The following is a 15269-nucleotide window of genomic DNA, read 5'->3' as shown; positions in this document are numbered from 1 at the left end:
CTGCGGCTGTCCTTGGAGAACTTGTTCTCTCTTCACCTCTGAGGCAATTTCTAACAATGTGAGGAAGGGCTCTGACTATAAAGCAGGGAGTCCAGTTTTTTAAAAGTGAATAATTTGAGATGCAAACATCCAAGGAAATGTTTTCTTTGAAGTCATTGTCTTAGGTGGTGACATGTTTAGTCTAAGACAGGCTGTCTTGGCCTAAATCAGTCTGCCTTCAGAACCAGTAAGAGTCAAAAAGGAAACTTGTCTTGTAGTATACAATATATAGTATTCTATGATGATGTTTTCATAGATTATGCTCAGTCTTTAAGGTTTCGCTTAATGGCACTGTGACTTTTTACTGTTCATTTATATTAATACTGACTTCTGATTTTAAAGTGTCAAAAGCACTTAATGAAGTACAAAATGTTATATTTGTTTACTTAATCAAAATCACTTAATGGAAATCTATTTTATATATATCAGGTACTGAGTTCATAGAAGAAACAGTCATCCTACTAAGGGAAATGACACTCTTTTAATAACCAAACGGCATTTTCTCATAATTAACATGGCCACGTGGTTCCTCATTCCAAGTTTAAGGTTATTCATTGGTAACCACCTTATACTTTTCTTTACAAAGGCAAATAGCAATGTTTTGAGCCTCTGCTTATTTTTCCAAGCTTTTTTCCTTGCTTTTATCCACTTTTTAAATAATACATTCTTTCTAGAGATCCACATTTCAGCTTAAGCTGTCAAGAACTTCTTTTAACATCTCAGACATGTAAGAAAATTCCTGCCTTACATTCTGGTGTTTTAAAATTATGTTTGTGTGGGGACTCAACACTAGTTTACTTTCTGTCAGAAATAAAATCTACCTGCAGTACAAATAAAATATTCAGGACTTTTAAAAAATAAATTTGCTGCCATTATTCAAGCCCAAAGGACAGCCGTTGCTTTTATCAATGCCCAGCTATTTAGTGAATAGAAATATGAAAGTGAATCTTTTTAAAACTAGCGCACTATGAAGAAAACAGTCGATCCGGTTCTTATAACAGAGTCATCCATTTTTAATGGTCACTGACAGTTGGACATCCACCCTGGAAAAAATGTCCAGTGGGTTCTGTGGCAAAGTGAAGGAACTCTGTGTATATGTATGAACAACAGCATCATTAAATAGCTTTGTGCATGTGTGTTTTTTCCTAAATGTCAATCCATTAATAAATTGCCATGCTAAGAGTTTATATATTATAAGAAGCCCAGGACCCTTGAATAAAGTCATCTTTCAATTAAATGCTTTGCAGAAAAATCCCTCATGAGGAAGACTCCATGGCCAAATTAGTCTGAGATTTTAAAAAAGAAGGAATCCAGTTCCTCTATTTTTTTTTCTGGTAAAATGAGTATACTGGAAATCTTTACATTTGAAAAGACACAGCTCATGGTATTTTCAGTAAATAAATGCTTATTTGAATGTATAAGTTTAATGGCCCTCAGTTCTTGTGGATGTAAAACTAAAAGAGAGGAGAAAATGTACCCTGCTCTCCTTGTGTGAACTGATGTTAGGGTTTGGGGATCTGGCCCCCTGCTGGGGCAGTCACCCCAGTGCTGTGGTAACTCAGGGATGTGCTGAAGGCAGGGGCTTGTCGGGAGCCAGCCAACTGTTAACTTTTCAGGAGTCTTGTGAGCTAGGAAGCTTGTTAGGCACAGCCATACTAAAATTAAGGTATATAAATTTATAATTCAGTAAGTTACAGCTTAAAAAGTAATACTTAAAATTCAGCCATTTTAATGATGTTAACTACCTATTAGTTATGCCCTTGGTGCTTTTACACTTACTGTGTCTGCATCCGGAAGATGCTCTATAAAGGTGTGCTACTGGGCATCTGTTTCCAATCCACACCCAGTGACATCATGTTTGTGGCTTCGAATCGGCCCTGGTAGGGGTATGTACGTCGTGGAAATGGGAAAATGCTATAGGTCAGGGCTATTCGATGTTTTTTCAGAGAGCTGATGGTTAAACATTGACCCCACACACTGCTGGGGTCACAAGGCTGAAACTAATGAAAGGACAGGGCCTTGGACTTCTGTGAGAGAACCAGAGTGCCACCTTAAAGCTGACCACACAGGTGCTTCCACAGAGCTGATTCTGCAAGGTATATTTTTACCTCAGTGCCCCTGGGTCATATGTTCTCTGTAGCCTGATGCCAGTCTGGTAACTGTGAGGAAAAAGAGAAAGAGAAGAGTCTTCAACTGCAAGTGCCATTCTAAGGAAGTCTAGGTCAGGCCCACAGGAGTCTTTGAGCCAAAGACACCTGCCAAAGGAGTCCCTCGTTTTGCAGAAAAGGGTTTTCCTTACTTTCCCCCTAGCACTCAATCGCTGACTGAGAGCAGTCTGGGGAAAGCATGACCTTGGTGCGCACGTTATGGGAGTAGCTGCAGGGACAAAGGCAGAGAGGGGGCAGCACAGGGAAGGAGATGGTGGGGACTAGAAGGAGAGTGAAGACCGGCAACTAGTCCAACTTGGCTGTAATGCAGGGCTCATGGGAGCAAAGAGGGAGTGATGTTGAGTGGAATGTTTCCAGTTAAAATGCATTCCCTAGCAATATCTACTGAAAAATACACTGGAAATACTCAACATTCAACACCTCTGGAGCCAGGGCTCCCTGCTTTATTGTTAAAGTATCAGAAAACTCACATGAGCTTTGAAGTGAAAGAAGAAAATATTTTGCCAGACAGGCAAGCTTTTGTTATCCTATATTCCTTTAGGTTGCCAGTTTCCTGAACTTGTAGCTCTCACCATGAATTATTGCAATTGTAGGATGGGACAGAAGGAGCAACACTTCCAAGTCACCTACGAAGAATGCTGAGGAAGAACAAAGCCAAACTGCCATTGCCAAAGTTGGCAGAAGCCATTAGTCATTCATTCATTTATTCATTCAACAAATAATCAATCAATATTTACCCAAACCCTGGCATGTGCCAGATACTATGGAGTGTTTCTGGTAACACAGCAGTGAACGATACACAAAAAAATTTTTACCTTCATGGAGCTTACATTCTATTTGGAAAGACAAACAAATAATAAATAAACAAAAGGGGTAAATACAATATCTCCAGATACTATGCCTGAAGAAGACAAGCAGGGTCATAGCAGATGGGACGGTAACTCTATCCTATAGAGGTGGTCAGGAAACGCCTTCCTCAAGAAGTGGTGATTGAGCAGCAGCCAAGATTAGAGCTTTGCCTTTTCCTTTTGAACACTACGCCAGTACTTGAACTCCCACTATTCCAGCTCCCCCTGACTCAGAAAAACTGCATACGAACTAACACAGCCACCACTTTCGATTGACTTCATTTCCATTTTCCACCAGCACCAGAACCAATAGATATTCCGACGAACACAGTGAAAGCAGAATTATCTGAATTATCTGTACTAGTTTCTTAGTTCCAGAACTATTTATTTAAAAAAAAATATCTCCCAATATTTTTGGGTGATAGCAAGTTTTTAAGGATGATAATAACTAGAATTCCATGAATGTGTAGGCAAGACATAGGGATATTTACACTTTTAAATTTTTTCTGTAAAAACATCAGTGTCCCTTTTGTACTTCTCCTCAAAGTGTAATAGGTGTGAAAAATAAAAAGTTTTTGTATATTTAGATGTGTATGACTCAAGCATTATCTTGAATTATTAAATTTCATCCAGTTTTAGATAATCTGTAATATTATCTAAACATCAGGGTGCATAAAAAACTAAAACTCTCTTCTTTTTAAAAAAATTATCTTATTGTTGTTCAAGTACAGTTGTCTGCATTTACCTCCCCACCAATCCCCACCTCCCTCTTCTTTATTGTTACACATAAGATTTAGATATTTAATCTGAAGCCAAATAATTAATCATTTAGGCTTTTTCTACATTTGCATGTTGATATACTGATTAAATTATTATATAGTGTGAAAATATATTGCTGTCAAACCAGGTTTACCATCATTTCCTGTGAAATAGGTAATAACTATAAAATCGGTCTTACAACAGGACTCCAAACATTGGAACGTAATGACAAATACTGGCTCTGCTTTCTTCATAGTCCTCTGTGCTGTGAAATGGTTGGTAGAACTCAAGAATGGAAGCCACCATTAAGCCCCCAAACCTGCATACAATATGTAATAACTACTGTGTCAACAAAATGTGGCTTTCATTTACACTGAGTTCTTTACCTTAGCTCAGTATGGCATCTAAAATTCTATTCTAAACACTTGGGAAGCAGTATCTCAAATCCCTGATGAAGACTGGACCTTCAGAGAGGACAGTGTTCCTGGCTGTTCCCCTAATTGTCCTAATGTCCAAGATGCAGCTAAAGTGAAACTAGCCTGCATACTTAGGTAGCAGCCTAGAAAATAGAAAGACCCAAGCATTAGTTCAGCACATATTATGTTTTATGGAGTCTTTAGTAGAGCTTACAAGTAATTAATGGACTTCAAGTTCCACTTTTAGGTATTTATAAGATCTCTTGTTTCATTACTCTATCATATGTCAATCATCACATATACCAGGGCAGAACAGCCACTTTGTGGCATGGGTGGGTTTTTCTATTGCTTTATCATCAGTAAAGAAGTGCAGGCCATCAGCTAATATGGAGTCAGATTATGGTCTAATCTTGACTGCTCTTCAAGGCTTCTAATTCTGATCACACTTTTGCTGATTCCTTGATAGCAATTCAATTAATAATAATAATAATAATAATAATAATAAAGATAAATTGGTGCTTTGGGATCTGTGGCTTATCCTATGCCTGTCTTTCACATAGGCTTCTTCTCTCCCTCCTGTCGCCCCAATGCCTCCTGGTTGTGCTGATTGGGTCAGAGATTTCAGGCAGCATGGAATGGGGGCTAGTTACCGATGGCTGTCCAGTAGCCAGCTGTCCTGGGAGGAGGGGCAGCTGCTGCAGCAGGAGCACAGCGGGCAGCCACGCAACCGATTTGTCAGGTAGTCTTGCCCTTTCCCACCCTATACTTCTTCTATTCAATCTAATTATCTTATGTTTGGAACAGTCTGTCAATTCTGCCAGTATCATTTTAAGTTTATTTTTCTACCCTTAGAGTTCAGCATTTTGACCAGGCTGTGTCTGTTCATACTGTTTCATTACTTCTGGTTCACGTACCCAGCAGGCCCCTCCCTGTCTGAACAACTGGAGAATCTGAAGGACTCATGTTAGGGAAGGGCATGGTTTAGGAGCATTTTCTTTCATTATTTATTCGATCGCTATGTCTCCATAGTTTCTTTTGTTCTCCTTCTGGATCAGCCTTTCCGGTTTTTCTCACCCATAATTACTACTTTTGGGATTTTACTTTTGATTGCACTTCACCTTTCAATACAAGTATTCAGTCTCAGCAGTTACCTGACTCATTTTGTTTCCACTTTCCTCTATCAGTGTTTTTCAGGTTGGGAAATCATTGTTTTTCAGTTCCAGGAAACTCTTCCTGGCCCTAATTATATCCCTCAAAGAATTTTAATCATATTTTGTCTAGGTTTTCTTCCTCTTCCAACTCCATGATAGAGGTTTATTGTAGTTTTCCAATTTAGCTTTTCCTTCTACCTGAGCTGCTGTTACCCTCAAGTGGTTCTGCCAATTCATGCCAGTTTTCAACACTTCTGTGGATCTCTCTGGTTCTTTCTTATGTATTGACAGTGAGAATAGGGATTTTTCCTGCAGCGGCCAGCCAGTGGTCCTCATTGCCCCTTTGCTCATGTAAGTGGCAGAGGTCTCTCAGTATACACATCCGAGCAGGGAAAGTCTGATCGTAGCCCAACATGGAAACTACCCCCTCTGAGATGCCACCCCTCAAGGGACAGTCAGCCTCTCTCATTACTGCAAAAACAAACAGCAGAGACATTCTTCGCTTTCTCTGACTCTGTGCCTCTCCCCATACACCCTCCCCACAGTGCCCCTAGCAACTCCCTGCTACATTTCGCCCCTACCTGCGCCTTCTTTCAAGGACTTGCTGTCTGTGTGTGGAACCTCTCCAGGTTGCCAAGGTCAGCCTTTGACATTTTCTGGAGAGCTGTATTTGCCCAGACGGGGATGCAAGGCTGGGCCTCCCTCTTCCCAGAGTCGCACATCCCAACATTTTAAAAGCATTCATGATTCTTAGGAGGATAACATATTACTGGAAGACAAAATCGTATTATTATTGTTTTCCTAAATTACTACTCCAGAAATAAAATATGTATGGAATTTTTATAACACAAAAATAGATTATGATATAGTCACATGGACATGAAGGTTTTACAATATTCATTTAATGCTCACTTCTGATTTACCAGCCTCATCATTCATCTGGTTATTGCAAAACAGGTCATATTATTAGCTAATTTTTCATAAGAGTTACATAGCTAACATTTACCAGCTATCTACATCAGGCACTGATGTGTTTTGTGTGTATCAAGTTATTAAATTCTCACAAAACCCCTTGAAATAGCTGCTATTATTTCCAGCATAATACAATACAGACACCAAGGCCCTGAGAAGTCAAGTAACTAACAAAACTCACACAGCTAGTAAGATGCTTTATTTCTCTAATAAATAATAATGATGATCTACTTGAAAATAGCCCACGTCTTCTATTTCTCTGCCTCTTCAACTGTGTTTGCCACTCAGGCACTCAGTCAATGAACAGCTACTGAGAGAAGAGGCAATGTTTTATTCGTGTTTGATACCTAGAACACTGTTCTGTGAAGTGAACGTTTCAAAAGTGTGTTAATTAGAAAAGAAAACATTCATAGGCCACTGAGATTTAAAAAGCAAATGCACATAAGATAACCCAAAACTGTGTACAGAAGACCTGACTATCAGCCACTAACCTGGGCTCCAGGGATCCAAATAGAAATAAAATGTTGCCTCTGCCCTTAAAGAACAAGAAGTCTGAAGGGAAAGCAGATACGCAAGCAATTAAATGTAATAAAATATTGTTGCTCTCTAATGTATATATAAAGTGCTATGGGGCCACACATAAGGAAAAAAATTAATTTTTCCAGTAGGAACATAAGTTATTTCTTTCATTTAATTAATAATAGAATGAAACATGGAAATAAACACTATTTAAAATTTTTATTAAAAAATTATTGCATTAATCTATAACTGATGATATAAATGACGATGTAGGCTAATACTGACGAAAGTTTCTTATCTTTGGAAATGAGATATTTGAACACCAACAGCATTTTTTTCTTGGCTATAATCAAGAAAACTTAATGTATTTTAATTTATTTTCCTTTTTAAAATACATTATGATTTTTTCATATCAAAATGAAGCCTGGACAAAATGCTAAACTTGAAGAAGCAGACCCAGTGTCCGAACACCAGTTTCAAGCGGACCCTAAAGGGCGGGCGGTCTGCCGTCCATCTTCAGTTGATGAACAAGTGCCCCTCCACAGCTTGTGATTCACACTTGCATATCTATACACGCTTCCATGACATAAAGCCTATGCATTCATTTGGAACAATAAAGGCATGAGCCAGAGATAGAAAATTCATTATTTTAAAAAACGTGACCTCAGTTCCCCCTCTGTGGAGAGGAGGCAGCGCAGACCTCAGTGACCACGTCGGTGCTGGAAGTGCTTTGGGGGAACCAGAGTGTCCACTGTGACATGTCCATGCCACACATGACAACAAGGCCTGGAGAAGTCCTTACTGTTTAGATTCAGTGGAAGAACCAAAGGAAATGATGGAAACACAGGTGGACTCCTAGTAACCAATTTAAGAATTCATTGGCACTCTTTGGCATTACCCAGAGTCAGTCTTTCTATTGGTTACAACCTTATATTGAATATTGCAACCTGAGCTGATAACTCAAAATTACAAGGACCAACTGAAGCTCTTTACATACTAACAAAGTGAAATAGCATTTGTTTTGAGTTTATGTTTACAAACTTGGTGACTATAGTACACAGAGCATGTGAAACTACTAACATGTATTGTGATTTTAAATATAGAAGTGCACTAATTCAAAAGAAGCAACTAAAATTAATACCAGAAGAACATGTATATTATAAAGTCAGTGGAGTATGGAATTTATTCAGTGATTAGGGAAATTTATGAACCCTTTTTATTACCAGTGTGAGGATTGTGTGGCATGCAAATATGAATGAGTTTTAATGTCAGTGTACCGTATCTGCAAATTCCTCCAATCAAATTTAGAGATTCAAAACTTGGTTTAGCTCTAGTTACTGGAAGCTCTCAGCACAGTGGAGGATATGTTCTTCACTTTAAAATAGACCACGTGGAAAAACTACAAGCATTAGTTGAGGAAATCCATCTACTTCCCAAAGTCTATTCTACCAGTCCTGATTTGGAAGTGGGTTATGAGATGGAAGGAAAGTCACAGCCCCTTGAAGTTCTGAAAGTTGCATGAATATCAGATGATGTAGAATTAGACTCTGATGAGCACACAGATGATTTTATGGCTTATTTTGCTGATGGCAATAAGCGGTACAGTTATGAACCTGTATTATCAGAACTGGGGTTTGCAATAGAGAAATCAAAGGAGAGATTCACCCTACATGGACTTCGGGAAGTGATGAGTTGATCTGGAGTTGAGCTGGATTTTTATTTAAAGATATCTCAAGATTAAAGATACTAGTGCCTGCTACAAAGTATAAAATAGTTTTTATATTTACTGAAAGAGCTTTTAAGAAAGAATTTTTAAAAGATTAAACAAAACTTATTTATCTAAGATTTTACTGTCAGTTTTTAAGAAATTATATTTAAAATTATAATCAAAATGTATCTGTTTTGTAAATATGTTTATTTTATAGCTAATACTTGTCAATTATTAGTGTGCAGATCTTAAATTACTATATCATGTTGGGTATAATTAATAATTTATGCAGTACCATTTAATGTTTTGAAAGCATTATTGAAAAGATTAGGACTATTCTTATGAAGTAATCAAATTAGTTTTTAAATTATAAAAATCTACATTAAATATATTATATAGCTCCAAATGTAAGCCAGTGCTAATATAAACAACAGCCCTTAAATTTGTCATTTTTGGTGATCATTTCTTTAAAAACTAAAGATTATAACTAACTATGAAATATATCAACCCCTATGTTAAGTTTTGGGCACTGTTTTGTAAATAATTTCAATATCACTTCAGCAAAAGTACACTTATTTTGTAAGTGTATTTGTAAGTAATTTAAAATAATTTGTAAATAAATAGTTCATTTATTGACTTAAAAAAGCCTTAAAACTCATTTTTATTACTTAATCTTATTTTAAAGGTAAGCATATGTCTAATACCAACATGAATTCTAAATGATAGTGATACTTTTATGAGATTTTTGCAATATTTATGGTTTTAAAATCCCAATAATTTAATCACTACTGTGGCTTTTGGAGTCCAGTTGATCATATCTTCATGAAGTTGTCTGTATTTCTCACAACACAGAATCATTATGTTAACAGATTTGTTCGGAACAGGTTATAACAGTGTATTATAAAATTCTATTCTGGTTTTCTGAAAATTTGTGAACATAATTTTTCATAGAGATAGTGCTAAGCACTTTAAACTTTCTGTTAATATTACTCTTATACCATGGGAGAGGAATTTATATCAAGCATGGTAAATAACTATGAAATATTCCTTATCATATAATTAACTAAAAATAACATTCTCTAATTAAAGCAAACCTGTGAGCTATCTTTTGGGCCAGTTCTGATGTGTTTATATATAAAAGCAAATACTAGTTTAACATGTTTTCTGAAACATCAACCACTAGGGGAAGAACGATGATTTTGTAAACACTCCTATACAATGGCTTAGGCCAGGCAACATCAAGACCACTCACTGCTTTGAGCACTGTAGGACATAGAAAATTATTTTTAGGATCCCAAATTAATAGGGGTTCAAAAATCATGAGAATAGACTCACTGCGTATGAAGAATTATATCATCATTAAAGTACGTTTGGTGTATTTGGAACCATTCCTAGAGATCATAATTTCAGGGAGGAAACTTGCCAGGTCCTTTTTACTGTTCTTTAATTCTCATTCTGACTAAAGTATTTCTTTCTTTAACCAACTCTACAAGGTCTGTCTGGAAGGTATCCAGCCATGTAATATGAAAAATAGAGACATTTATTGAGGAAGATATAAGACACAAGAAACATTACACATAGGACACTGATGACTCAGTCCCCTTCAGACTAGGCACCTTGGGACTTCACACAGTTTGCCCAATCACCATCAGCTGCCCTGTTGTATTTTCTTGAGTCTCATTGACATTTTGAAATCTCTTCCCTTTCAAAGGTGATTTTACCTTGGGTAAAAGCCAGAAGTCGTAGGGTACCAAATTTAGGCTGTAGTGGGGCTGAGTCACCTGGGTGATTTGACGTTTCACCAAAAAACTCTTCTGGGTATCCTGTCATGATGAAGCTGCCAATCGCCAGTTGCCCATAGCTGCGACTGTTTTTTTTTTTTTTTGTCTTATTACATCTCTTAACCAACAAAGAACATGGAGGTAGTACTCCTTATTAAGTGTTTGGCCTGGAGGGGTGTACTCATGGTGGACAACACCTTCCCAGTCAAAAAACACAGTTAACATGGTCTTGATTTTCCTGTGCCTTTGCTGTGCCTTCTTTGGAAGTGGAGAACCAGGTGATTTGCATTGAAACAACTGGGCCTTGGATTCCTCATCATAGCTGTAGATCCACAATTCATCTCCAGTTATGACCTTCTTGGGGAAATCTGGTCCACTGGTAGTGATTTGAATCTAGTCATTAACAACTGCAGCACGATGTTTCTTTTGCTCTGATAGCAGAAGCCATGGAATGAATTTTGCTGCAACACATTTCATGCCAAGATCCTGTGTCAAAATCTCAGACACAGTAGTTTTTGGACTCCCCAGATCAGCTTCTAATTCTCACACTGTCAGTCTCTGATCTTTATTGATTGCAGCCCATACATGTTCAACATTCTCAGGTGTCCTGCCTGTGGTAGGCCTTTCAGTACATGGTCACTTTCAACAGATTTCTTGAGCATCTTTGAAAGATTGCCACACTTTTATCTGTGCTACACTCATTGTGTGTGTTGTCCCTGAAAGCCTTCCGAGTCATCTAACAGTTTCCATGGAGAAATATTCAAGGTTATTGCAAAAAATGATGCAGATTTGTCACTCTACTCGCTCAGTCATTTTAAATACAATGGCTACACAGTACACAAGCTCACTCCACAGAGTCTACACCCACCACTGACTAGTACAGTGAAGTCATCATTGTTCACATATGTACATTCCAGTCCACTCTCCTTGGCTGCCAGGTTACATCAATGTCGTGCAAACCATTCTCATTGTGTTAACAATGGCTGTACTTTTCCCGGACAGACCTAGTAGTATACCAAGAATATCTAGAAAATTTTGACTTCTCAACTTAGATCTCTCCAAACATAACATGTAGTTTTACAATATCCAAAATGCTGTGTTCTGATGTTTGAAAAGTCCTGAGTGAACCCCGATCGGCAAGAACCCCTTGCTCAGGACAGTAGCCATCCTGAGCAATTGACTTATCAGCAAGAACACTCAGGAAGGGGTGGCAGTGCCATTTGGGAGACTGTATCTGCTGTCCAGGTTTTATGCTTAACTTGCTGTTGCCCTTCCTTCCCTCCCTCCGTCCCTCTCTTCCTCCTTGTAGTGGAATGAAAAAAGAAATAGGTGGGGTTTTTTTTTTCTTTTACTTATCTCTAGGGAGTAATGGGGAAACGAATTTACCATGGAGAGCTGAAGAGATGATCCTTAAAAAAGAAGGGGAAAATGTCCTTTTTTCTTACCAAACAGGACTGTTTAGGGCTATTGACTAACACATGACTCTTCCAAGAGGAAGAGTCAGGCAGTGGTTAACTGTTGGAATAAATCAATTATTTCCAAGGTGTGTTCCAGGCAATCCCACATTTTCCTGAATTAACTTTGGGGCTCCCTAAGTGAAATAGATGTCAAAGGAGTGAATACTCTCAGTATTTGTTCTGTCATCCACCTGAGCAAACCACCATCGCAGGTGCACGTGTGTGACATGAAGTCACTGGACATCCCCGCTTGGTAACTGGCAGGGACAATGCCATACTACCGGCAGAATGGGTGTACAATATATATTTTTAATTGACTTACTGAGACAGGACCACACAGAGTGTCTTTAAAAGATGGAGGACATCTGTTTTCTTATGACGTTGCTTCGTCTTTCAGCCCTCCCACCGTCGTTCTCATGAGACGACTGACCTGCCGTGAAAACGTTACCGCCTGGTAAGTACGCACAAGATGAGCATTTGCTCTGGTCTTCCTGGAGCAGTCCGGATTAACGCCCACTGCAGGGTAATTATTATAATGCCCTCATTTACTCTCAGAAGGGTCCCAGTTTGGACGGCCAATTGTATGATGACCTTAATGAAGGTGAACATATTTTCAGTTTGAGGCACTTGGTTTGTGGTAGTCAGTAACAATAGCTTCCTACTCCCCTCCTCCTTGGTTAAACCAAGACTCAAACCCCACAGATCAAAGAACTCCATTTGAGAATACTAAAAAGCTTTTCTATTTCAATTGTGTCATTCACCTGTGGTTTCTGTACTATTTTAGTGAGGACCAATTATAATATATTTGATTTATAGATGTCCATCTCCTTCCTCCAAAAGAAAAAAAAAAGAATGCATTTTTATCAAGCAGAAAGATAAGTGGCAATAATGAAAGAAACAACAAACATATAATATTTTTCATTAACAATTCAAACACTACAAAACATAGAATATACAACTTAAAAATGAAAATACAAATTAAAGAAAAATGGGGTACATGTCATATTAGCAATGCAAAAGACCAGCTTAAGCATACTTTCTCTAAATCAACAATTAATAAAAGAAAAGTGCCCTTTTCTCAAATATGCATAAAAATATTTCAGTCACTTCTAGGGGAAAATTAATAAAAACTTTCTGCTAATTCTATATTACAGCACGTATTACTAATGGCTTATAAAACTTAGGTGTCTCCTTACACTTAAAATGTACAACTTTTTCCAATCATTATACACTCATTCAATCCAGGCTGTCAAAAATAAAATCATTTCATTTCCATATTTATGAAATAATTACTGATATGCTATGGATCTCAGTGGTGTGTTTGATGGGACAGTGATCAGAACAATGGCGTGGGTCTAAAGTGGGCCGATGGTCAAACAGAGAGAAAAGTGACCTCTGTCTGGTACATAATGATTCCTATAAAAATTCCAGTATTTCTAAAATAATCTAATTGTACATTCTTCATTCTAAAAAAAAGTCTAAAATGTCCATATTTAAATTTTCTATCCACTTCTAGAGTTCATTCAGTCTATGCAGTTATGCCACTTGAGAGAATTTTTCCTCCTGGGTTTATATTATCCCTACAACTCTGAGTCCAGCTGAAAAGAAATAGACAAATAATTGGGGCTTGATAATATGCCCCATTTCTCCTACATGTTTAGTGATTCACAATAAATTTTGTGGTAAACTGCACAATGCAAGGTACAGATCTACAATGCAAATGAGAAAGAAAACATTTCAACTTTAGCATTCAAGCAATGTCCACTGCAACCCATGTCTTTGAAGGAGTTCTGCAAGTTCATGCTCATAGCCAAGATTTTACAGTAAGTCATACTTCATGGGTGCAGTTCTAAACTAACAAGAATGGAAAAAATCACACTGACATCTCCTTCCAAGCCATCTGTACAAAAAGCCTATAATTGGTCAGCCTCAGTTTTGAGCTTTCTGGTTTATGTCCAGCAATTGCCTACCAAGTGGATTAACATTCATGTAAGGTGGCAAACTTTAGGATGGAGAAGAACTGAATTGCAGTTCTGGAAGGAGTTCCAGTGGCTACCGAGGGGTCCTTTGGTGTCATTCCCTGCTGGTGGTGGTGGTGGTGGTGCTGCTGCTGCTGCTGCTGCTGCCTGTGTCCTCTTGCATGGGGGAGGATGAACTGTCTCGGACTGGCAGCAGGTCATAATGGCAAGGGATGTGACTGTTCTTTGGAAGATCATATGGACCCTGGATGAGATGCCCATTATTGCTGAATATTCCTTGGACAACACTCACGGTAGGTTCTGTGACAACCAGGGACACATTAATTTATCAGCAATTAAAAACATTTAATAGAATATGGCATTGCTTGCAAATATCAAACATACAGGAGAAGTTTCTTACAAAAATATAAGAAAATATTTTTAAAAGTAATCACTACTCTGTTGTGAGCAGACTCACTGGTGCCACAAATGGTGTTCAGAACAAACACCACTGGCTGGAATACAAATACCACTGGGTACGGCTGGGGTGAAGACATCAAAGGAATACACAGAAACCCTGGATGTGAACCACTGTCTGAAAAACCCTGAAAATAATCTAGTGCAAACATCTTACTCTACATATAAGAAGACTGAGATCCTTAGAGGTTATCTCAATTCAGGAAACACAAATTTATAATATTAAAACTCAGGCTCTCAGTCCAGTTCCGTACTTACTGTAATGAATTTATGGGACAGTTCAAAAAGGGGACTTGTTACTGACTTTTCTATAACATTTAGTTCCCTATGCCTTCCATTTTAAAAAGCTGTCTTAAAACTTGTAAAATACTTCTATGTCTTCAGTGACATGTCTATAGCATAAAATGAATTACTAGTTACTAGATTCAAATTAGTCACTTCATTTGCAAGTAGTAGAGAATTTTTTAAAATTTAAATCATAAATACTGATACAGAGATAGAGAGTAACAATGGTTAAAATATATAGCCCCATTATCCAGTCACTGATAGCTCTGCTTATTTCAACTTTCCCCAAATTGTACTGGCAAGGAGCAATCAAAATACCTCTAATTTTAAATTGAATTCTTATTCAGTTGTGTCACATTCACATCTTAGACTCTTATCAATATATTAGACAAATTTAAAAGTAAATTGCTTCAATCATGCTAAAAGCATTATGAGTATAATGAATGTGGCCAGGAATTGGAAACACCTGTTTAATCTGTGGCACCATTTGTTTTGGCCAAGGCAACATATTAGCTAACACGGTGCACATGCTAGCCCACGTGCGGCTAAAATACTCACTACGGCTGCAAAAGAAAGGCTGGGTGGCCATGGGAGATAAGAAAACTTCCTTTAAATGCTTGAAATGGTGTTGTCCTGAATAATTCACTTGATACCAATTACTATAACCACAGTAAACACAGCTTACATTAAAAATATGGATTCTCTCCTTCATTTTAATTTTGGCAATGTAA

The 15269-nt window shown here is 37.7% G+C and overlaps 1 protein-coding gene and 1 pseudogene across 2 annotated transcripts in view; one reads left to right on the top strand and one right to left on the bottom strand.

Annotated features, from left to right (window-relative positions):
* The first annotated feature begins 4817 nt into the window (after positions 1 to 4817).
* On the top strand, positions 4818 to 8568 carry LOC119043966 (Bardet-Biedl syndrome 5 protein homolog; annotated as a pseudogene).
* Positions 8569 to 12782: 4214 nt separating this feature from the next.
* Positions 12783 to 15269, bottom strand: part of MEGF10 (multiple EGF like domains 10) — a 179231-nt gene continuing 176744 nt past the window's right edge. Inside the window, exon 24 of one of the 2 annotated variants that reach the window (XM_053665335.1) lies at positions 12783 to 14097. In XM_053665335.1, coding sequence (XP_053521310.1) covers positions 13892 to 14097 — 206 coding nt within the window. In that variant the 3' untranslated portion in view covers positions 12783 to 13891. The remainder of the gene's footprint in view (positions 14098 to 15269) is intronic. The other variant, XM_037138214.2, reaches the window with a different exon arrangement.

The sequence above is a fragment of the Artibeus jamaicensis genome, unplaced genomic scaffold (genome assembly GCF_021234435.1).
Source record: "Artibeus jamaicensis isolate MK-2021 breed Jamaican fruit bat unplaced genomic scaffold, CSHL_Jam_final contig_402, whole genome shotgun sequence".
NCBI lineage: Eukaryota > Metazoa > Chordata > Mammalia > Chiroptera > Phyllostomidae > Artibeus > Artibeus jamaicensis.
Note: the sequence above shows the minus strand (reverse complement) of the source record. Positions and strands in the feature narration are given on the sequence as shown.